General features: G+C 37.5%; 3 protein-coding genes and 1 long non-coding RNA gene across 4 annotated transcripts; 1 reads left to right on the forward strand and 3 right to left on the reverse strand.

Annotated features, from left to right (window-relative positions):
• The first annotated feature begins 350 nt into the window (after positions 1–350).
• Positions 351–2382, forward strand: LOC140813005 (protein FAF-like, chloroplastic). The gene is made up of 2 exons (XM_073171406.1): positions 351–509; positions 635–2382. The coding sequence occupies exon 2, from the start codon at positions 677–679 to the stop codon at positions 2144–2146; it is 1470 nt and encodes a 489-aa protein (XP_073027507.1). The 5' UTR covers positions 351–509; positions 635–676; the 3' UTR covers positions 2147–2382.
• A 503-nt stretch (positions 2383–2885) lies between these two features.
• LOC140834083 (serine/threonine-protein phosphatase BSL3-like) lies at positions 2886–15653 on the reverse strand. Its single transcript, XM_073198715.1, has 21 exons — positions 14905–15653; positions 14166–14226; positions 13961–14039; positions 13807–13886; positions 13597–13691; positions 13417–13516; positions 13049–13118; positions 11499–11600; positions 11296–11377; positions 10993–11172; positions 10155–10407; positions 9814–10051; positions 9541–9711; positions 8875–9113; positions 7529–7613; positions 7351–7449; positions 7072–7271; positions 6903–6978; positions 3913–4048; positions 3668–3807; positions 2886–3567 (listed from the first exon to the last, which is right to left on the reverse strand). The coding sequence occupies exons 1-21, from the start codon at positions 15311–15313 to the stop codon at positions 3484–3486; spliced, it is 2979 nt and encodes a 992-aa protein (XP_073054816.1). The 5' UTR covers positions 15314–15653; the 3' UTR covers positions 2886–3483.
• On the reverse strand, positions 4105–6896 carry LOC140834089 (uncharacterized). The gene is made up of 2 exons (XR_012118654.1): positions 4896–6896; positions 4105–4590 (listed from the first exon to the last, which is right to left on the reverse strand). It is a non-coding gene; the product is annotated as an uncharacterized lncRNA (long non-coding RNA).
• Positions 15654–17616: 1963 nt separating the features above from the next.
• On the reverse strand, positions 17617–22781 carry LOC140834094 (GTPase LSG1-2-like). Its single transcript, XM_073198733.1, has 7 exons — positions 22346–22781; positions 21219–21323; positions 21049–21135; positions 20620–20713; positions 19399–19455; positions 19025–19104; positions 17617–18944 (listed from the first exon to the last, which is right to left on the reverse strand). The coding sequence occupies exons 1-7, from the start codon at positions 22567–22569 to the stop codon at positions 17783–17785; spliced, it is 1809 nt and encodes a 602-aa protein (XP_073054834.1). The 5' UTR covers positions 22570–22781; the 3' UTR covers positions 17617–17782.
• Between the last annotated feature and the right edge of the window lie 409 nt (positions 22782–23190).

Below are 23190 nucleotides of genomic sequence, written 5' to 3' on the forward strand. Positions count from 1 at the left end.
TGAATAATATATATTAATTAATACGTTGAGCTTTAATCTTTATTCGTTTGTGGATGGATGCATAAATATAAATTTCTTTCCAAAATATATATACATTTTTTATTCATCAGACGTCCATCTTGATTCTTTATAAAAATATGAATAAAGCACTAATTAATTTGTCGAGCATTTTCATTGCTTTTATTTATACCTTTTTTTTTAAATAATTGCTCCAGCAAAATATATTCTACTGACGTACGTGTTTTAAACATTCTTCCTAGTGTTCATATATTTAAATAATAACATTATTATTGATAATAAATACGTACGTTAAATAAATGAAGTAAAATCGATGTTATGAAAAAAATATGATTCTTAGGGTGATGGCATATACCCTTTGGTCTCCTACAAATACCCGAGACCCCGACTCCTTCTCTTGCGTCAATCACAAATACACACCATTTATGTTCAAGACTTTCCCTGGAGACACCATCCTCTGATTTTGGATGCTGTTTCTTGATTGTTTTAAGGTTATAATTTCACTTGTATTTTCTTTGTTGTATCATGAATGTCGTCAGAAAATTGGTTTAGTTATTGCTGCATGTATATTTGTTTTCTGGTGTTTCTGTGCTGATAATTGAACCACTTTGTGCAGATAAAACAAGTGTTTTTGCTCACTATTTTTTGAGTGAAGAACATGTCTGTGAGAAAGAGCCTGCGTCACCTTTCTGCTTCAGTGCTATCTGTACAAGTTGAGGGGAAGGAACCAATGAAGCAAGGTATACTCACCATTCTTTGCTCAGATTCTGAGAGAAGTTACAAAGGATCCTCCTTGAGAAGAACGCTCTCAGCTGATATGTCTTCCAAGAAATGGCTTTCCCAAAATGGGTTTCTCTCGCCTGTGAAAAAGGTCTGTTCTTCTCAAGAAGTGGTGGTTGTCCCGGATAATGATTCTTCTTCATCTGAGAGTGAAGAAGAATTTGAGAAGAATCCGACACAAGACGACGTTTGGAGGTCAATTCAATCTCAGAAAAAGGTGCATAAACGAGAAGAAACAAATATTTGGGGAACAATTCTTACACAAAAGAGTGAAAATTCAGCTGCCAGAAGTCTCTTGCCACCACCTTATATTCATCCTCTTGTGAAAAGATCAGCAAGCGCTATGAGTGAAAGGAGTCTTAAAATTTGCACTGAGAGTCTTGGATCCGAGACTGGGTCTGATGAGTTCTGTTCATATGCTTCTTCAGCAACTCTGAGCAATGGGGATGACGCTAAAGAAGAGAGGGAAAGGGCTGTACAAGAAGCTGCTAGAATCAAGGCGGTGGATCCCTTCGAAGATTTGCATATGGTGAAGTACAAGAATTCTCCGGCACGGCCAATTCCACCGGCACTGTCTTCCATTTCTGGTGGAGATGGAGCGCCTTCACTCTACATGCATGCATACAGGAAAAATGGTAGGTTGGTTCTTGAAGCTGTTTCTGTCCCAGCAAGAAAAAGTTTCCACGCTAAACGTGAAGACGGGCGCCTTGTTTTAACTTTGATTGATCGTCTCCATTCTCAAGTAAATGAAGCAGAAAATAGGGGGCAAGAATTTGAAAATGTGTTTGATGGTATGGAGGAGGATGGTGGAAGTATTGCAGAGGGGAAGTTGGATCTCGGCAGCCATGATGATGATAGTGAAGAGGTGGATGAGGAGGAGGAAACCCCGGAGGTGATGACTGAAAATTTCGAACTTTCAATGCATCAAAACGAAAGTTTGCAAAAATCAGCTCTGCTGATGAAAAAATTCATGGGATTAGGCAAAAAGAACACAAATTGCTGCCCCGGGTTCAACAAGTCAGCCAAATTAATAGAGGAAGAACTCACTATCCCACAATCACTCCCACCACGGCCGCCATCAGTGGCACGTTTCATCCCATCTTCATCACCACCACAGCCAGTACCTGCCGCTACAACATTCAATGCTTATGAGTACTTCTGGCGGAACAAGACCAGTACCGTGCAAGCCACGGTCCTAAAAAACTACACGGTAAATGGTGAAAATCAAGAAACGGAAGTCAAGAAAGGAAACAAAATAAGGTGTTTTGTTCCTAATCTGAGGGGCTGCAATAAGGAGCCAAGAAGATCTCTAGTAATATGGGAGCCATGCTGCATTGCAACCTCCTAATTTGCAAAAAATTACTAGTGCTGACATACATAAAATATTGATTAATCCCTTAAAATATTAATCTGCCTGTCTTGTATAATCATGTCTAAGGAGCTTTGTGTATCCGAATAAACATGAATTAAGAGAGAAAAAAAAAAACAGAATTACCTAATTTTCCTTATAATTTGAGTCAGATATATGTTTTTCTTTGGTTTTACCTGTATTGTTTCCTCATGATAATGGAATTCTATTACTTTTCATCACTCTTTCGTATCAATTTTACTTTTAATCTTCTGGGCAACACAATATCCATCAAGTCATTCTGGATTTGTCTTAGGCTCCCCTTGGTTTGAGGCTCATGAGTGATATGGTAAATTTTTTGCAATTTTGGAAATGAATAAGTGAACGAGACATTAATGCACCATAGATGTATTTGCCCTCAAAATTAACTCCTACCAATGGCAGATATGCCCATTATATATTTTAAGACTTCGTGATGAAATCTTGTATTTCTCATTTCAAGGGTTCGATTCCTCATCTCCCAGAGTACAGCCACGTTAGGGTAGATTTAATGCCCATAATTAGTCCATTATTTTATTTTTGGATTTTAACTATCTATACAATTTCATTATAAATACGACAACACTTCACAATGTATGTTTAACTATCTATATAACACTTCATTATTTTCCGAACTTCACCAAAAATAGCGCTAAAGAAATATATATGGAACCAGAAGTTCAAATGAAGCCCAAATGCAAACAAGTTAAAGACCATCATATTTACTCGGAACACCAACAATTATAGTCGTTCGATGCTCCAACACGTATATCGAATTAGGCACCCAGCCAATGCCAATGGCGAGATATCACCACACAACTTTTACATTATATTATATTATACAGAGTAAAAACACGAATTACACAAGCCAACACCGTCTATAATTCATCAGCCACCAAGAAAATATGGACTGTACCTGATATATCTCAACGATCATGTATACAGAACACAAAATCATACACCTAAATGGACCAAAAAAAATATAAAACTACCAAGAAATACCCATCCAATGAAGAAAATAACACTGATTCTACGGGTCCAAGAATCATGTACAGAGGATGTCACTTGTAGACCATTAACTCTTTCAGCGCAAGAATCAAGAGTGACTCTTCGATCAATCAAGTTTTCATCTTCCGAATGCCACTCAAGAGTACATACCAGAAGCTAATAGCCTTCGTCTAAGGAATGTAGATTTACCGGGAACTCTCCATATAGCATCATGCTATGTACAACTCAATGGAAATTCCAGGTATTAACACAGGCCTGGAAGAAGTATAGGAAAAATCTGGGAGCATAATCTAAATCCAAGCAAGAGAAACTCGGTCATTAGCAACTTGAGGACGGCCTCTAGTGGGTGTAGGTGGTCTGTTAGCATTGAGTTCCTATGTCCACGAACAGGCACCATATCAAAATCAATAATAACAGCTTGTTTAGTTAAACAAGTGACGAGTTTCAAAAACGAGTACGAGTTAACTGAAGCACCTGCATCCACGTGTCTTCTATATGGCGTTCAGGAGAAGTCTCCGGAGATGAAATTGCAGGGGGTAGTGGATGAATTAGTTTTGGAACAACCACTAAATCTCTGCCCAATACCAAGATAGCACCGGCATTATTTGCAGTACCTGAAGAAACAAATCAAGAAATAAACAAGTCAACTTTAGAGGATCAAGTCAAGATTTTTTGGCGAATATACAAATTATGTACATATCTAGTGAATTAGAACATACCACAGTAGTTCGTCGCTGAGAAGAGAGTAATTAAATGCCCTTGAGCAAATCGTTCAAATCCATCCATCACACATTCATGCGCTCGAACAATTAACTGAAGATCGTTGTTATTACAAAATTCCATAACACGATCAGGCTGCAACAAATCGAACAGCAATGAAACAAAATGCATCAGCTGCTGTTAAACACGTGATGATTGAAGCGCCTTTCAATCTGTGCTGTGAAGAATAAACATGAACGTTATAACATCCAAATGGAGCAGAGAGAGTCATGGAATTCATGATGTCATAGCAAACATTTTTTGTTTTTAAAAGGGGTAAAGACTAAGAAAAAAAATGTGAAAGAAACAATGCTGCATGGCCAACCATGCGCAAGCTATTACGGCCCATGGAATTTGAAGGTGATGGGACGATTAACGGGTTTATCGTATAGATCAGTGATCCTTTAGAGGTTTGGAGTCCCTTTTTCCCCATTGTGATGAATGTGGTGAGGCTCGTTAATGAGAGAACCTTTCGATCTTATAATACTCTTTAGAAGGAAATTTCTTGATGAATAAACTTGCATTCATACAAAAGTTCCGACCAGCGGTAATGGAAAGTTATCCCTAAACTTAAGACCCCTAATTTAATTTGGTAATAATGAAGGATTTCCTAAAATGAAGACCGCTTAATCTCCTACCTAATTTATACCCAAATTATAGTGAGTTATCCCTGTTTGAAAGAAGATAAATAAACAAAAGTTTATCTAGGGAAGCTGATAAATATCTTAATGTCCTTGGGCTCTTGGATCGAGTTAGTCTATCCTCTACCGAGATTAATTCTCCCAGTACATATCTTTATATAACGTGAGTCCTCACATTTCAATGGAAATTGACATCATGTGTTAATGATCCAAAGGCTAAAATTTCACTACATCAAAAGGAATAAACACTCCCAAGTGTAAGAGTAGCATAGAAAAATCCCTCTTGGTTGGGCTGCTAGAACCGTACATCACTTCCCTCCTGGAAAACGTGCTTACCCACAAACGTGAGAGCCGGGAACCAAACGGCCGCAAACATCATTTTTTCCATGGTCATCTTCCACGCGATTAACATCTTCGATTCTTTCCAGCCAAATTAATTTTTACATGGATGGCAGCGATTATATATTTCATCAGATTTGAAACAGAGCCCTTGGCCCTCCATTCCTCAATTTCAATTCTGCTTAGCCTCTTGAAAAATGGGGGCTTCGAAGAATTAGCTGCTGGCTGTTTTGGTGCTTCGTTGAAAATTCTGATCCTCCTTTTATAGTGTCTCGCAAGGCTCATGCCACCAATAAGATAAGGAGGATGTCGCTGCTCAACTTCTTTGGCGATTTGTTCATAGAGCCCGCTGATAAATATCTGAACCTCCAGTTCATTGGACAAAGATGTTGCTCGAGCGGCTACTTGTTCGAAGCGGAGTTCTTAATCATCTACGTACCATCTTGGTGCATTTTGGACAATTCCCCCAGGTTATCGATTTGCATGGACGGACCACGACATAAATTACATTTGAGTTCCTCCCAATGTAAATTTTGGCAGTCACGCTCTAATTTCAAGAACCAGAGTTGGCTGTCTCCATCTAAACGGAAAGAAGCCAACCCAACCTTATCTTCATCTGGAATTCTCTGATGGAGGAAAAACTGTTAGCACCTGTTGAGCAATCCTAGCGGATCGAATAGGCCATCATATTTTTGGAAATCCAGATTGGCATAGCGTGGGACTGATGAAGGGATCTCCTCTCCCTGGTTCATGTGTGAGCTGCTGGAAGGATTCACGAGTGTTGCTGTTCTCCCCTCCTTTGTTCGAGAGTTCCACCTTCATATATGACAAGTTTCTGGACAATTCCTCAGGTTGAACGGTCAATGCTCGCTGCTGCTGTTCGGTTGTAACTTGGTCCTCTTGATATGCCTTGAGAAAGGCTTCAAAATGTTGGAGTGTGCTGTAATCTCCCATGGTTGCTGGCTCTGGAAGCAATTTGTTACGGCCAAGGGATATTAATCGGGTTATGGGACGATTAATGGGTACATCGTATAGATCGGTGATCCCTTTAGAGGTTTTGCATCCCTCTTTCCTATTGTGATAAATGTGGTGATGGTTCGGTTAATGAGAGAACCCTTCGATCTCGAAATAATCTTTAGAAGGAAATTTCTTGACATTTTTATTCATCATAACTGGCTCACATACAAAAGTTCTAACCTACAGCAATGGAAAGTTCTCCATAAACCTTAAAACCCCTAATTTAATTTGATAATTATGTAAGATTTCCTAAAATGAAGATTCCTTAATCTCCTACCAAATTTATTCCCCGAAAGCAGAAAAATAAATAAAAGTTTATCGAGATAAATTTATTAACTAGTTCACGCAAACAGAACACAAAAAGATAAATAATAAAAAGAATCTGCCAGGCTGACTAAGCTGCATTTACTCAGTATTCCAGCAGATTGATTAGATAACCAAGTGAGAACTAAATTCCAACAGTTCATCAGACTCAAATCATTTACTGATGTAAATTTATAGTCTCTTTCAACTAATCTTCCTTGAGTTTCCAAAACACAAGTTTTCTCGACTTGCAAGAAAGAAACCACCAAAGTGGAACCCCAAACTAGAAGATTATCAAACCTATGATCTATATCATTCTTTGCCAAAAATAATGTGCACAATATTCATAACACAAGGACCCATCCAGTTTTCCTGACTCTAAAAGCTAAAATGTAAAATGGAATTAGCACGGCCAAAGAAGCATAATTCTGCAACTATAAAATGACAAAAAGGGAACAAGCAAAAAAATGCCTGAACAAATAACTTGGCATATTTGCACTCAAACACAAGAGCATAAGCATTAACAGTAGTAGCGAGAAGTTCCAAAAGTGGAGAGGTCTTTAATGGTCCCCGCAAGGGTATTAGAAGCAACCCCGTTCACTACAAGTTATGATTGAACAGTGCAGCAAACTGTCGAGAGAGACACCTACCCCAAAGGTAACCAAACCAGGACCTCTTGCATTCGGTCGCAGTCCTTCCACACTATCGTTTTCAGTGGGATCGGACCTACAATGATAGATTTACATCAACAACACGTCATGCACATATTTAGAACAACGACAAGAATTAAAAACACAACAAGAACAGGCATGCACTAACCACAACAAGTCCATTAGAATAATGGAACCTGCTTCCATTGTGATTGGCCGTTGAATATTCTCGATCTGTTCCATATGGTTAATTGATCTCCCAATACCACCATGCATGCAAATAATTTTTTTCTCAATCAATGCAGCCAGAGGAAGCCAATTAAACAGTCGGTTTATACGATGCCAGGCCCATATTCCATCTCGCTCACCCTGCCCGTGAAACAACCACAAGGTCCACATTTTGTTCAAGATAAAATTGCAAAACCAAAAAGAGTTAACGATAATTCACCATGCGCTCTATGCACTCAATTCGAAAGCCAAAAAGTGCATTGATATCTGCAGCTTCATGATTGCCACGGATCAAATGTATTTGATGGGGATGTTCAACCTAAAATAGATCCAACAGTTTATTTACATTAGAGCAGTGCATTGAGGGTAGATGCAGCATTTGAGACTGTGTCAGGCACCTTTAAAGCCAGGAGAAGGGTTATGGTCTCCAAGCTGTGTTGACCCCGATCAACATAATCTCCCAAGAAAAGATAATCAATATATCTGATGGGCATCTATAACAGTCAGAATCCCATGGAAACGAACAACTCAAGAGTCAATTATATAGACATCACAAAATGTGTTCCATTAGATTTAACTCATCAAAACCACCATTATCGCAAAACAATGCTGACGAATTTGTGAAACGCGTTAACCTTTTTGACAAAACTACTGTGCTGCATTCTAAAGCAGGTAGACTATGTTCACAAAATTAACGACAAAAAGGTAAATAGCATGAACAGATATCAATGGATAACTGAGGATATCAGATTCCATGGAGAAACAAAGAAAACATTCCCATCATTTGTAGTGTGTGAACAATCTATTTTCATATCTTCTACCAATTATCCATTCATTTTTTCACACTCCATTGTATCCAACTATATTTAAAATGCTTTTAAAATTATGTTTTCAATAGATTGAAATGGTAAGAGCAAGCGAAGGAAGTTAATTAACATTGATACTACTTTTCCTTTCCCAGTTCTGTAACAAAAAATCCTTGAACTCATACATACTGAAGCGGATTCAGAATGGATAAGCGCAGATTCAGTGACAGAATTTCACTACCATGCAACAACTAAAAGCCCAATCAGACTAATAGTAAAGCAAGTATTTAAAATGGGAATAATGAGGCTCGTCATCAGAACAAGAAGTCATGAGGTGCTTTTGGAAAGGACATAAATGAAAAATCACTAATGCAGTCCGTCACATGGTATTCATAAAGGAGGGTTGACAGCAATATCAATTCCAACACCTAGATATGTACCCTTCTGAACGGAACCTGACAACAGGTACCATCCAAATTCCAAAGTGCCTAATAAATTACTGATGAAATCAAAATCATATTCAGATGTTTCCATAGCATAATTAAACAGAAAATACCCGTGAAGGAAAAACATTAGGTATGAGATGAGAAAATGGATATTGATGCTCGCGGTTTAGGAAGTTACAACACCAAATCAAAATAGTAGGCAGTGTCTATATAATCTTACAAACATGAATACATCACTATGAAAACCAAGGTGAGTTACACAAACTAAATTTTAAACATGTACAGCCAATACAGGAGTACATGCAATAGCATAAGAGGTCGCATAAATTCAGACAAAGTTCAAATTTCATGGTAAAAAAACATTTTCAAAAAAGAGACATCAATAAAGATGTCTATCAGGAAATAACTTAGACAACAAACAAAACAATTTCTGAAAAAATTAATTGGGTCGACAATCGAGAGCATGGACTCAGATGTGAGTTTAAAACTTACGCAATATCACCAGCAGTTGAAGGGGATCCATATTCATCAAAAAGACGCATGAGATCCCCAAACTGCCCGTGCAAATCCCCAAATATTTTGATAGGAGCCTTCAGCTGCAATACACTAGGCTCACTGGCAAATATCCTCTCAGCACTATCACAGAGATCTGCAATCTCATTGCAATCCAAGAAAAATTGCCGCCGAACTGGAGGCTTCCAACCACGAGGTTTCAAAAGGTGAGCAATCACCTGAGAGATAAGCAATCATGAGGCTTCCTAATAACCTTTTAGTACGAAATAAAATATATAAGCTGCAGCGGTCATTATTTTAATTTAGCAACCAAAAACATATGATAAAATAGCTACATAAATCACTGAAAACAAATTTAAGAACCTACCCAGACATGAAAAACATAATTATGTGATTGATTTTTAGAGCATTCACATTTTAAAGAAAATAAATTCCCTCTTATGTTGCAAAATGCACTTTGACTGTACATGCATTATGAAATTGGTCAACAAGCCATCCAACACTACAACTACAGAATCTAAAGTGGAAGAAGAAAGAAATATCATTCGTCAAAAATTTAATTCAGAACTCATCACCAACATCCTCTATTCAGATCGCAATAAACCTCATGTTAACGCACATAGAATTGTGAGGAGGCCAAACTACCTTCTTCGGTACACTGTTAATAGACATTTGTCTGTCCAATAGTTTCCTAGCTGCTGTTGCACTTTCTGGAGTTCCATAACTAACCCGCCTGCCTTCATTTTCAAATTGATCAATTGAAAGCTGCCTAACCATACCACCTAAAGCACCACCAGTTTCTGCAGCTACAACAACCTGCAAATGTAATTACAGCAATTGAACAAATTATTGGCAACTAAAACAGTGGTGATTATAAAATGGACATAAGCAATATATTTAAGTATCATAGATACTCACAGCACGATGATGAAGCCTAACTCCAGCTGGGGCAGAAATATTTGAATCTGCAGAATCAGGTTTAATCAAGGAAGATATCTGTTTCCCACTCGGGGTTGCCTCCGCCCCACGATCTCTCTCTGGCAGTTCAACTTCCCCATTAATTTGTCGAGCTTTAGCAGCTGCTAACGTAGCACTAATAGCCTCTGCTTCTGCTGCTGCTGCCTCAACTAAGTATTCAACACCTCTGCTTAGTCTCCTGCGTGAGATATTCTATTTAGTATAAAGCATTTGCAGCAACCAGCATAGTCGAATTTATGAACAAAATATACATCACATATAAAATACAAATATATTTTTACCGGGAACCTTGAAGCATTGCATTTTCTGTACTTATATCTGTATACACATCACCATTTAGAGGGGTAGCGACAGGACTTCCTACCACAACTGAACTATCAGCATCTTCATCAGGCAATGATGCCCTGGTTCGATCATCATTGAATCCATATCTTCCTTGTTGCATATTGGATGCAGCAGCTGCATGTGAAGCTGCACTCATCGTTTCAGAAGCGGACAGATCTTCAGCAACTAGCAAATCATCAAGCAAAACCCCTAAAGCAACAACCAATCCAATTGTTAATAAAAGTAAACGACATATCCAAATTTGTTAAATTGTGTCAGGAGCAATAACCTGTATAAAGTTCTGGGTCAAGGATCGAAAAGCCAGAAACACAATAAAAGAATTAGCAACAAAATCCAGCATTTGATTCCAAGTTACATGTAACAGACGGTTAACGAGTGAGATTTTTAAAAGGCCGTAGTATTGCTTAACACGAGAAATGCTCTGAGAGATGTAGTAGAAGGCAACTTAGCTAAGAAGCCTGCAGCAGCTCTTCTTTGTTGTTACACTTTTTTACTATTATGCGCTCTAAAAATTGAACTTATTTTGAAGACATGGAAAGTTGTTCATAAGGCAATCATTTACCATGCATACATAAACATACAAACCAATTACTTCATTCTCATTTGTTTCCAACAAAGTACAGAGACACCGGAAACAAATGCAAGCCTAGCCACAGCGTTTCACATGATCCATTATTCTCAAGAGGCTTAGCAAAATAACAAACCATTAATCCCTGGTGCGAACTGCAGAAAAATTTAAAAAAAAATTATTTACTTAGCAATACAATGTCTCACCACCACGTAGTCCACCATATGTGAAGATCAAATCACCGACAGCAGCAGACGCATGTCTACAACGCCTCGTCAATTCAACTGCTGCATCCCCACCAGCAGCATCGGCACTATATCTGCCAGTTCTGGGACTTGTAACAACAGAGTTTGTGTCACACCAAACTCCTGCTGCAGTATCCAATACTGCGAAAGGGATAAAATATCAAAAGATCATTTCAAGATATAAATGAACTTGAGATTTGTTTTGAAATAAAGTAAATTTTGGTAGGTGAGAAATTATTATATAAAACGTGTATCTGAAAATACCAGCAACGCTTGATGAGTCCTCTACCATGCGCCCGCCGCCAAGTGCCCCTCCAGATACATGAAGGCGTGCATTAACAAAAACCTGAAAGGACAATATAAGCTGTAAGTTTTCTCCACAGAATAGAAGGATCATTAACCCTTATTTATCAATGATAAAAAAAATGAAACACTATTTTGCTAGACTAATTAAATAAAGAGCTTACTGCCGCGTGTTGATATCTGGGAGATGGTGACACCCCAGGCGCGATGGCCCATTCCCAACGACCATCTCTGTGTTTGGCCAGGCCATATGCACTAGCCAGTGGCTGTGCGATATCATTTAAAGAAGAGCAGTAAACAGGGAGCAAAGAAATGCCAAAAAATTATTGTTAAGGAGATTACAATGTTATTCAGCAACTTAGCAAAATCTATCATTAGTTAAAAGTGTAAAATGAATGTATTTACACGCAATCGGTGCTCAAGCTTGCGAAGGCTACTAGATATCTTTATGTCAAATAAACATTTAAATTAAAATTATTCACCCACTGAAAACTAAGAATTACCCAAACCAAGATCTCAAATTAAGAATTAAACAAGTCAAGATTTATAGCTGGATAAGACAGATATGATAAAATACAGATTCAAACTGTAAATGTTATCTAAAATATGATCAACCCTGTCAAGGACAATAGTCCCTATAGATAAAAAAAATCCTACGGTTGTGCTTGGTTGGAGGTTAAGTAAAGAATGATTGTTTATGGAATGATATATAATTTGATTTGAGGGGATAAGAAGTAAAATGTGATAATTAATTTATTTTTTTGTGTAAATAATTGGATGTGATATTAGGTTGTGATTGTAAAACAAAAGATTATTACGCCCTTCTCCTGTTACTTTTTGTTTTTTAGGGTTTTGCTAAGAAACTGATCAGGAAAGGGGCACCATTGTAAAAGCATACTGTAATTCAAGGAACTGTTTAATCATGGCTTAGAGATAAGGGGAAATAGGAGTGCAATTTGCAGGCACAGGATTTTAAGTTATGCAACTATATATTGGATCTTACCGGATGCGGATAAATTAATAATCAGATTCTAATTCTGCACAAGAAACCAAGCCTAAAAGAATAAAGTCCTTGTCTACCTTTAGCAATATTAGCCCTTACTCAGAACAACTGGAACTAGAACTACATTAATTGCCTCGAATTGTAGAGAATCTATAAAAATAAAAAAACAATGATCAAGGTGTTAAATCTACTGGTTAAGAAGAAAACGAACTCCATCCTATAACAGATGCCATAAAACCTTCGCCTATAGAATTATCTGTTGTTTTTTCTTTTACATAATACAATTGCTTTTGGGCATTTAAAAAAAACAAAAAAAGAAACATAATCATCCTTCTTGGGATAGAGTTCGAAAGCCGGCACGAAATAGCAGACATAGAGAGCCATTAAGTTGCTGCTACAACCATGGAGATTTTCTAATTTTTGGATCTTAAGTAAACTTGGTGTCAAAAAGGTAGGAGTTATTTTGAGTACCCAGGGCACTGCTTTATATGGAAACAAGTGCATGCGAGTAAACTATTGGAGATTCCGTTCCCTTAGTCTAAGCAAACCATATCTAAGATTCACTTGCTTTTAAGAAAAAATTATGATGGACCAAGGAAATAGAGCGAGCAAAATAGTTTATTGAGGCAAAAAACATGGATTTAAGTAAAGCAATAATAAGTCGATCCCTTAAAACATGATGATACAATTATTGATAGAAATCACACTAACCACACTATTTGCATCCCTTCCACCGCAGAGTAAAAGAAGACCATCAGAACGTGCACTTGCAGTTGCATACCTAGGTCAACACACAAGCAAGATGAATAATCAATGAGTGGACAGAAAAATAATGCAACTGAACCACATTCATACCACAATCCTCCACGTAAAAACAGATAGAAGCTTCTTTTCAGGAAAAATAAAGTCGAATAGCATAATCAGATGAAAACTTAATTTAATACAAAAATCATATACGTATGTTAGATAAGCACTAGAATATAAAGTACTCAAGTAAAACCTAAAGCCAGAGTGAACATAAAAGGTAACAAAAAATCTAAACATTTACTCAAGTCTATGAGAAAGTATCTGGAGCTCACATGCATGGAGGTGGACCTTCGCCCTCAGGTTCCAGTTTACGCCATTCATATGGCTTAGCAGCGGTGTCCAGAGCCCATACATCAGCTAGAGGCCTCTTTCCTAGTAAATATGCACAGATATATTGGGCTACAGATATAACAAAGCAGAAAGAAGACGACCAAACAACACATGATACCAACCATCATTTCCGCCAATTGCCATAAGATATCGTTGCCCCACCAAAGCCATTACATGACCATATCGAGGTCCTGGTCCAGGACCTTGGACGACAACCCTAACAGAAATTTCAGTCCAGCAATTGTTTAATAGATGAAATTTTCAGAGTGGAGCAACAATTACTCACAAGTTAAGGTGCCAAACATGCATAAATTCACTCTTTCATGACTGACCTATGCCATCTTGGCCGTTGTTGCGTAAGGTCGAGAACATGAAGATCTTCTGCAGACAAACCAGCTGGACCAATCCCACCCTATGAAGACGAACGTTGAAGCATCATATCCAAATCACAGTTGAGTATTTAAACATCATTCTGCATCAACATACCTGAATTACAACCATTGTACCCACAGCAGTTGCAACGTGAGCTGCCCTAGGTGTTGGTGGTTCTCCAATTGGTGTGATTCTGCTTGTAGTAAAGTCCCATGTCACAATTACGAAAGTTCAAACTAAGACAAAGAGCGAGCAAGCCAGGAAAAGTAACCGATGAAGCATAAAGGCTCCAAATAGATGAATAATCGATTCATCGTACCGAGACCATTTATTTGTCAACACGTCATAAGAATGCACATCAGCAGTAGCTCCTGCTAATCCTGCAAATAAATGCACGCTTAAATGTCGTTAGCATCCCTATAACAAGGTAATAATCCATTTTAACTATTAAGATCAACATAACATAATAACAAGGGAAAAAAGTTGGCCTAAGAACTGAAACAATTTTAAACAAACATAGAGAGGAAATTCACATTTAGCTAGATAGAAAATAGAGTAGACAACATTCTGCAGTGCAACTACAATTTAAATTTGTATCAAAATATATAACTCCACAAAGTGAATGAAGATAAAACATTCTTCACCTCGTAATTGAAAATCTACAAATCTCAAAGCAAGCAGGCACACTCAGGATTAACACACAAGCAAGATAATTATTCTAGAAAATTGAGGCAAATAAACTCCATCTTGATCTCTACTGTCTCAGATACAAGAGAGTCGATTCACTTTTCAATTCCTGATTTACTACATTATATTTGAATTGACGCAGGTTAAATCCTAAACAATAATCCAAGAGACAAAACAAAGGTTAAAACTCTATAACTTTCCAACAAAAAAATTAGTTAAAATGCTATAAAATTAAACTCAAACTAAACACAACACAACACCAGAATTCGGTGAAAAACATCATCTTCCCATAGTTGAAACAAGAAGGGAAACGCGAAATGAATTGAAAAAAATAAAAAATCCTCCATAATTCCTAGGTTGAAAAAGCATACGAATTCCGGCACTTCCGGCAGAGGAAGGGGTTCCAGATGCAGAATTCCCTTCAAGCGCTGTAGCCCCGCCGAACAGAATCAATCTAGGGCCAAGATACCCGGAACTCCCCTCCTCCCCGACAGCTGGCACAGCTGTCAGAGTGTGGCCACACCGAGGCCCTGGACCATCTTCCTTCTTCTCGATGACGGCATTAACCACGCTGTAATTAGGGGCGCAGCGCGGCCCCGCCAGCAACGCTCCACCACCACTATTATTATTACTAACACTGTTGTTACCATCAGTCTGCTGCTGCGGCGGCGCATGTAACGAGGACACGGATTCCGTATGCTGGTCCTCACCGTTAGCAGTGGTTGCCTGTTCCAACGGATCGTGATCTTTGTCAGTAGCCATAGCAGAATCCACGTCCATTCTCACTCAAAACCCTAAAGAATCTTGCTACAAGATCGGAGCTTGAATTCTCAAGAATTCGCATTACCGAAAACCACCAACGATAAGCCCTAGCTCCGATCCTCCAAATTTCACCAAGAAAATAAATTCCTTTTCAAGCCGCTTTCTTGTGAAGCGGACACGAAGAATACAGGCGAGACGGCCAATCCAATTCCGAGCACACACTTCCTCAATCCAAACACGTTACTTTCTCTCTCTGCAGATATATATATACTGTGTGTCTCTCTCTCTTTCAGAAAGAGCGCTGGAGAAAAGGAGAGGAATTTACCATTTTCTTTCGATATATTTTCCGCTTTTATTGACTGCCGTAGACTTAATACAACGGCGGCGGAATTTAGCTAAATTTTCGGTCCAAACTAAAGGGTTGTACCTCTTCAGCAGTATATTGTACGTTGCAAAATTAATTACTTTAATTGTGTCATCTATCATATAACCTATTAACCAAGCACTTATGTAAATTATAATTATGAATATTTTCCTTTCAAAAAAATAGACGAATAAATTAGATTGAAATTCTAAGATTAACAAATTAGGAAAAATAAGAAAAAAATAAGAAATGAAAGACGAGGAATTTTAATATTAACAATTAGCAGAGTAAAATTTGAAATAGATATATTTTTGATATTTTATTCATAAATTATTATTTAACAAGAACTTTGATATCCTTGGGATCTTTGCCCCATCCTCAGTTAGGGTGGAAGGCTCATCGGACCCAAATATTTTCTTATAAATATCAAGTTTGGTTGTCTAATTTATGTATTCAATATATTATTTTTCAGCAGCCTTCTTAGCCATTCTCCTCTTATATTCTCAATTTCTGACTTGAGTATTAAAGGGTCTACGTCGGGATACTCTCTCGACCCCCTTCTAACGATTTTTCTTCATGTTTCAGGCTCAGGTAAAGAATCATGTATTTGGACTAATCTCACTTGCTGGAATCGAACCCTAAATTTTAATTGAGTATCAAACTTTTTTCAAAGTTACATATAGAATTTGACATGTAATCAGATCGGACCAAAACAAAATTGTTCAAGTGTTATAATATAGCAAAGATAAGTAAAGATTCTTAAATTAGTTTTGCTATCCTCCAAAATTCGAATTATATTATATTATTAAAAAAAAAAGGAAATGCTAGTTTTGGGTGTGGAGGGACGCGCCAATGTGGAGCGTGGAGGAATAAATGTTCGACAATTACGGCTGTGTCTTATCATTTAAAAATCAACTAGATTTTCGTACATTACATTGTATAATGATAATAGATGTCTCCAATAAGTTAAAATTCTCTATTACAATCATTTCTCAGAAAATTGTCCCACAACGTTGTGAAACACACACCCATCATTTTTTTTTAAAGCTAGTGTCACGCGCACAAATCGTATATCAATTAATATATTATTATTTTTTAAAAAAAATATACATTTGATTTCGACCTGGTTCATTTATTTAATAGTAACTTTTCATTTTCACACATTTTCATTTTTCAAATTAAATTGAAAAATAAGAATACACTTTATCTTATTAAGTTGAGAATATATCATTTTTTTAATTATCAAGTTAAAACTTTCGTTTGTTTCAAAATTAAACTAATAAAAACAAAATATAATAAGGGTGAAACCATTTGTCTGATAAATTATTTGTAAAATATTTATTTTTTAAAGTGAAAAAATATTATTAGACTTGAGGTGATAAAAATGCCAGTGATATATGAGTGTAAGTGTTCATTAATTTCAAAATGGGATTCTCATTGTTTGGATTGACAAAAACTTGTGTGAAACAGTCTCACCGGTCGTATTTTATTAAACGGATTTCTTATTTGGGTAATCCATGAAAAAATATTACTTTTTATGCTAAGAGTATTATTTTTTTATTGTGAATATCGGTAGAATTGATTCATCTCACAAATAAAGATTCGTGAGACCGTCTCACAAGAAACCTGTTATTTCAGATTATATAGTGTATCCTACATCATATAATTAAAGTTTGGTGGTCATAAAGTTCGGACCTAGGAATAGTAATTTTTTAAGACAAAGTTAAAATCTTTTATGGGGAAAAGCCAAATCGTTTAATGCAAACGCATTCCTTTATATATAAAAAAAAAAGATGGGAAAAAAGGTGTTTAAATAAAGCTTTCACGAAGCATTAAACATTGTACTTTCAAAAGATTTTTAGTCATGATTGCCTCCACGAGACTCCACTCCTAAAGAATTTTGTTGGGGTAAAATCATGATAATTAAATGAACATTCCTCGATTTTTGTAAAAATAATTGACCTTTCAACACTTTGCAAAACCATATTAATTCAGAGTTTATACGTACTAAGAACAGGAACGCCCAATTAAGATTCGAGAGGTAGCAGCATGTTCCCTCCAAATAAAAGTATGATACAGTAACCAAGCTGGAAAAAAGGTCATCTTCAAGAAAAAGAGCTTCTTCATGCAGCATTCAAAGGACCTGCATTCACTGGTTTGTGAAAAACCCTAACTAGTGGCATTCCATCACCTCCATCACCTCTTACTCTCCATGTTCGATCTTTCTTTCTCTGAGGCTTCTTGTGCTGTTTATGAGGCGCTCTTGAGGACTTCTTTGCGAGTTCCTTACTGGGATATAGGTCACTGGCCATGTCAAATGAATTCAGATCGTCCAACGCATGCTTTAGACTAGATTCTGGTTGGGCAGATTCGTCTTCTGTCGTGCAAGAGTCATCTTCATCATTGGATGAGTCTGATTCGCCCATCTCTGATGAGATGGCTGTCGTTGCAGCAACCTCGGAGTCGTCCATGTGGTCTGACGTTCCCGGTGGCTTCTCAAAGTGGGGAAGCTTTCCGTTAATATAGTCCTTCAATATCAGTCGGGCGGCTCTAGTTTCATCTGGTAGTCCACTCGAGGCAACATATCCACGGGACGCGCAGTATGATCTCAAAAATTCGGCAGCCAAAGGAGGCCGAGATTGTGATTCATGAGCCTTAGGTTGTGGTAAAGAGATTTTGTAAACATCTTCAATAACAGATCTTGGCACTTGGTTAGCCACAACCTGAACGGCTTCTCGGTGCTCAGTCATGCGATCAATAGGCAAGACCCCTGATGCAATCATATGATATCTTGAACTGGTAAAGGAAGGAAAAACCAATCCAGGACAATCACAGAGAGTAAATTTTTCAGATATCATCAATGTTTGGAAATGCTTTGTCTTTCCCGGAGTCGAGGTTACACCTGTCCTCTTCTCTCCAACCAAAGCGTTGATTGTGGAACTCTTTCCTACATTAGGATATCCAACAAATCCTACAACTACACCGCGAGAGGACACACCTCCAATACCATTCTCATAGTCTGGATGAATGTGAGATAGTGGTCCTGCAGAACTCGACCTCGTTCTGTTCCGCGTTGAAACTATATCCTCGGCTTCAGATTGCAAACGAGCGAGTAGCTCCTCCCTGCCACATACTTTAGCATCCACACAGGCCAACTCTTGCTGTATATTTTGCATACCAGATGAGAGACTTGGAGTTTTCCCCTCTAAAGCTGCAGAAGCAGCCTTAGCTGACCAGAAAAGAAAGAGAATCCCATTCTGATGAAAGTATTTAGCCCATTTTTCTCTGTCATGACACATATTATGTATAAGTATCAAACGAGGAAACAAGTCAAGGAACAGCATTAGAGCATTAAAAATGCTAACCTAACTGAAAATGGTAGAAGATCTGCCTTGTTGATGAGAAGCAATGTCCTTTTGTGCTCATCTATTTCTCGTGCATATGCCTGCAAATTTGTAAAATTATCATTCTGCTGGTAAACTAGCCAATTCAATATGGGCAACTTAGCTTATTTTTGGCATCACGGTAAATATTTTTTTCTTCTTTAAACATAATTTTTTGGTGTTTCAATTCTGATCATGCAGCAATCCTGAAAAGGTCTCTGCATTAGGGACAACCATGTGCACAGCCATTATTCTATGCTGCCATTAAATCATTTTGCACATTTCTTCATATTACGGTTACATCTAGTTATATGTGTTCTAAATTACCAAAAGAAATATTTAATTCTCAGTATCACCTCAAGGTCTGGGCATCGGTAAAAGAGTGGATCCCTTGCATCAACAACCATTACCAACTTCAAGAAGAGATGTGAATACAGATCAGTATTTAGTTAAACCAAATGTCACACTAAAAAAAATTGCAGATCAACATGTAAAAAGAACAAAGGGAAAAGGAAAAAATAATTATGGTGCTCAAAAAATGAACTACAGAGGACACTTTCATTGAGGCTGCACTCTTATCACCCAAAAGGGCCACTACCGAGACTTGTAGAAACATTATTTCTTAGCAAGAAAGATTTATTAAACACATTCAAGACAACTAGTTTCTACAGGAATTCAACTCATATAAACTACACCAGGTAAATCCCCTTAACACTTCCCCTTCTTGCCAAGACTGAAGAATGTTATTGTGAATGACTGTCAATACTGGGTTTATATAGCAGTGATTTGAGATCCAGAGTCTAATCATACTCTGGCAACTTTTACGTAAGGTAGAGTTTGGTGTTTCGGGGGTGATAATGGAAAAGTTAATAGATAAGTGAGGGAGCAGAAGGACAACCCTAAAAACAAATATCACAGTTTCTCTTGAGATTAAAGGAGTTGGCTTGTTAGAAGGCACAAAAACATAAAAGTGACAATGATCAAACATGGCCAGGTCATTAGGTAAAAAACCAAGAATGATTAAAAATAAATCTTCGAACAACGAATAAATGGACTGAAAATTGTGAATTGAAAATAAAAATCAACTTCTATTGGCACAAAAGATTGCCAACCACCAAAAGGGAAAAAATTAATCTTGTAACTGATATCATACCATCAATTTAAAAAATAAATAAAAATCTAGTTATTTTGATTCCTTACCCCAAAAAAAAAAGACAAATCTACATTTCAATACTAATATAGGCCACTAATCATTAGCATTCAGATGAAGAAACATGCCAAAGATACAAGTAATCTTAAAATTTAACCCCGTAAAACAACAAAATTTGACCCAACAAAAATGGTAGCAAACAAGCAGTAATACGGGACCATATGTTGAAGAACCAACCCGAAAAAGGTTCTTACTTAACCTTCAACACTAGAATCCTGATACTTTCACAATACTCTTCAATACTAAATTGCATTACTGAATGAACAAACCACTAAGATTAGACTTCACACCATGTCAATATGCCAAAATATGTAAATCAAGCTTCAAATTTCTAAAAGTTTCACACAAAAACTTATAGTGCACTCACCAAATCACTACGTTCAAGCACCCTCCAAAGTTGTCTCCAGATATCAAGGTTCTTCTCAAATGGAGTCAGAACTAGCTTCTCATTCTCTTCAAGCCTGAAAGGGCAATAGACAATGCATTTTTGGTAAATCGAGGGGAAAAAATGCACAAGCAAACAACCATGATTTTTAGATTTCCCAAAATCCTGGGATCCATGCACAGATGGTTCGTGCTGATCCAATAATTCTACAAAGACGAAAACGAACATCTCTTAACCTGAAAAACCAGATATCATAAAACAAGATAATGAAATAAAAAATATGAGTATCTTACAGATAGATAAAGGTGCTGGGAAACCATAAACAAACTCAGTTATACAAATGTATTTCACGCATAAAAGCATAGATTAATCATTAATGTAATTGGTTCTTATTTTGTCTAGACAGCTGACCTTGCAAGACTGCGACGCCACACAAGGAAAGCTCGTTTTTCATTAGCATCAAGCTCTTCTACAGACATTTTTGCATTCCATGGCGGCCTAGAAATACAAGTATTATCGTTAGCCTCAACATGTAACGTCAGATGATCCATCCCATATCAAGATAAGAAAAAGAAGTATGCCTGCGTGGAATTCTTAGGCTACTAGCATGCATAGCTTCCTCTTTCTTTTGCTGCTCCCTTCTTTCCTCAGGTGTCGTCTCGTTATTGGTCCTAGAAACCGAGTCCCTGAGCAATCAACAAAACAAAACGTTAGTGTAAAAGATAACCAGAGAAATTATATAATTTTCATGGATTTTGTAATATATTGTAGGGATAACAAAGAGTGATGTTGTAATAATCTTTAGCTGAAGGCCGAACAAAAAATTGAATTGTTATACGCTAACCAAATTGATGCTTTGATATGGCATTATCGTGAATACAACATAAGGGCATCCAAAGAGGTAAAGAAATCCAGCTGCTTGCCAAAAGGTATTTATAATGACTCATAAAGAGAGAACCTTGCAGCATCATTCTAGTGCGAGAAATTAAGCAACTTGCCATCTTTGAGACACAGCTGCTATACAGTTGAAGGATTTACCACCTAAAAGATTCAATTTAGATTTCTAAGTTTTTCCTAGTTTTGACCTCGAGGACAAGGCCTAATTTCAATGGGGAAAGGAAAATGGTGGATATGAAATACTGAAGAGGGAGTGAAATACATTTTCTTGGAAAAGGAATTTCTAACAACTCATGCAGAGTCACTTGGCGGCATCATATATATCCACTGAGTGCTGACAAGTATTATTGTTAGCACGTCTGTAACTGAGTTATTTGGCGGTAAACTAGGCAACTACTGTATGGAATTATAGAATGAAACGGGGGTATGAAAAATTTGGTTGTCTGCTGTTTCTTTTCCATTTTTCAGGAGTTGCAGGCGCCTTGGAATTGCCTATTATTTTTCCCTTAAATTTAAACAGATAACAACTTAGATAACCATCATTCTTACGCTGCGCCCTGACATCAGGAACCGACTTTGCGAGCCCGTCTACTATTTTCATGCTTGCAAATGAAATTCGAATTTTGTCTTATTTTCCTAAAATTAAAATTCATAATAGTGATGTTTATTCAACAAAATTTGAGCACATAAGCTCCTAATACACCCCCGCCAAATCCGTGGGTTTGAACAACTCATGAATTTCGGGTAGCGGGGCATGTTCATAGCAAGCTGACAGATGATAGCTAGGCTGTTGATAAAGCGCAAATCTTACAGATTGATAGCGAGGTTAGCGGGGCTGTTGATGGAGGAAAAGAGGCGGTGTGCCTCGTCGGCTTGCTCGATAACTGCATCGATATCATTAACCTCCGTCACCGATTCCAACACTTTCTTTTGCTGGCTCCTGTAATAATTCCCCTTCTCCTTCGACTGCTGTATCATCTGATTATGGTGCTTCACCAGAGCCCGCCCCAGCCCCGTCTTCTCTCCCTTCCCCATCACGAAATACTCCCTCCCCCCTGCTTTGTCCTTTCTTTTACCCTTTTTCTGCAATTCAATCAGCTAAAGACGAACGCAGAAATGTAAACCCTCGGCGGTCACTCCGGCTGGGCTCGGTTATATATATTTGTGTGGACGCGCAAGGGAAGGACGGTGTTCCAGGAGGGGAGCTGAAGAAGTAATCGCGACGCTTTCTTAGAATTGTTAATTGTGCCTGACTCATGCTCAAAACCTACTTCAAACGGCCCATATCTATCTAAGGCCCAGTGTAGGGTAGGGTTCTATGACTGATCACGTGGCCCAAAAAGTTTTATTTTGAAACATTTGATTTTCTACCACATTAGATTTTGATTATAAACACTGATTGAGCTTCTAATTCATAAAATAAAATGAGTTTTAGCCTTTTTGATCTTGACGTTGCTGAAATCTTGAATGGTAGTTGGGAGATCGAATCTTCATTGAGAGAGCTCGGATCGGACCTTCGAAATATGGAAACACAAACAAAAACATTAGAAGGAGGACGGAAGGTTGTTCCGGCGTAGCCATTTCAACGCTCAAGTCAGATAATAGAAAACAGAGATGATACTATGTGTGTACAGTGAGTGAGTATATGAATGAATA

Source organism: Primulina eburnea, chromosome 1, assembly GCF_022965805.1.
Source record: "Primulina eburnea isolate SZY01 chromosome 1, ASM2296580v1, whole genome shotgun sequence".
In the NCBI taxonomy this organism is placed as follows: Eukaryota; Viridiplantae; Streptophyta; class Magnoliopsida; order Lamiales; family Gesneriaceae; genus Primulina; species Primulina eburnea.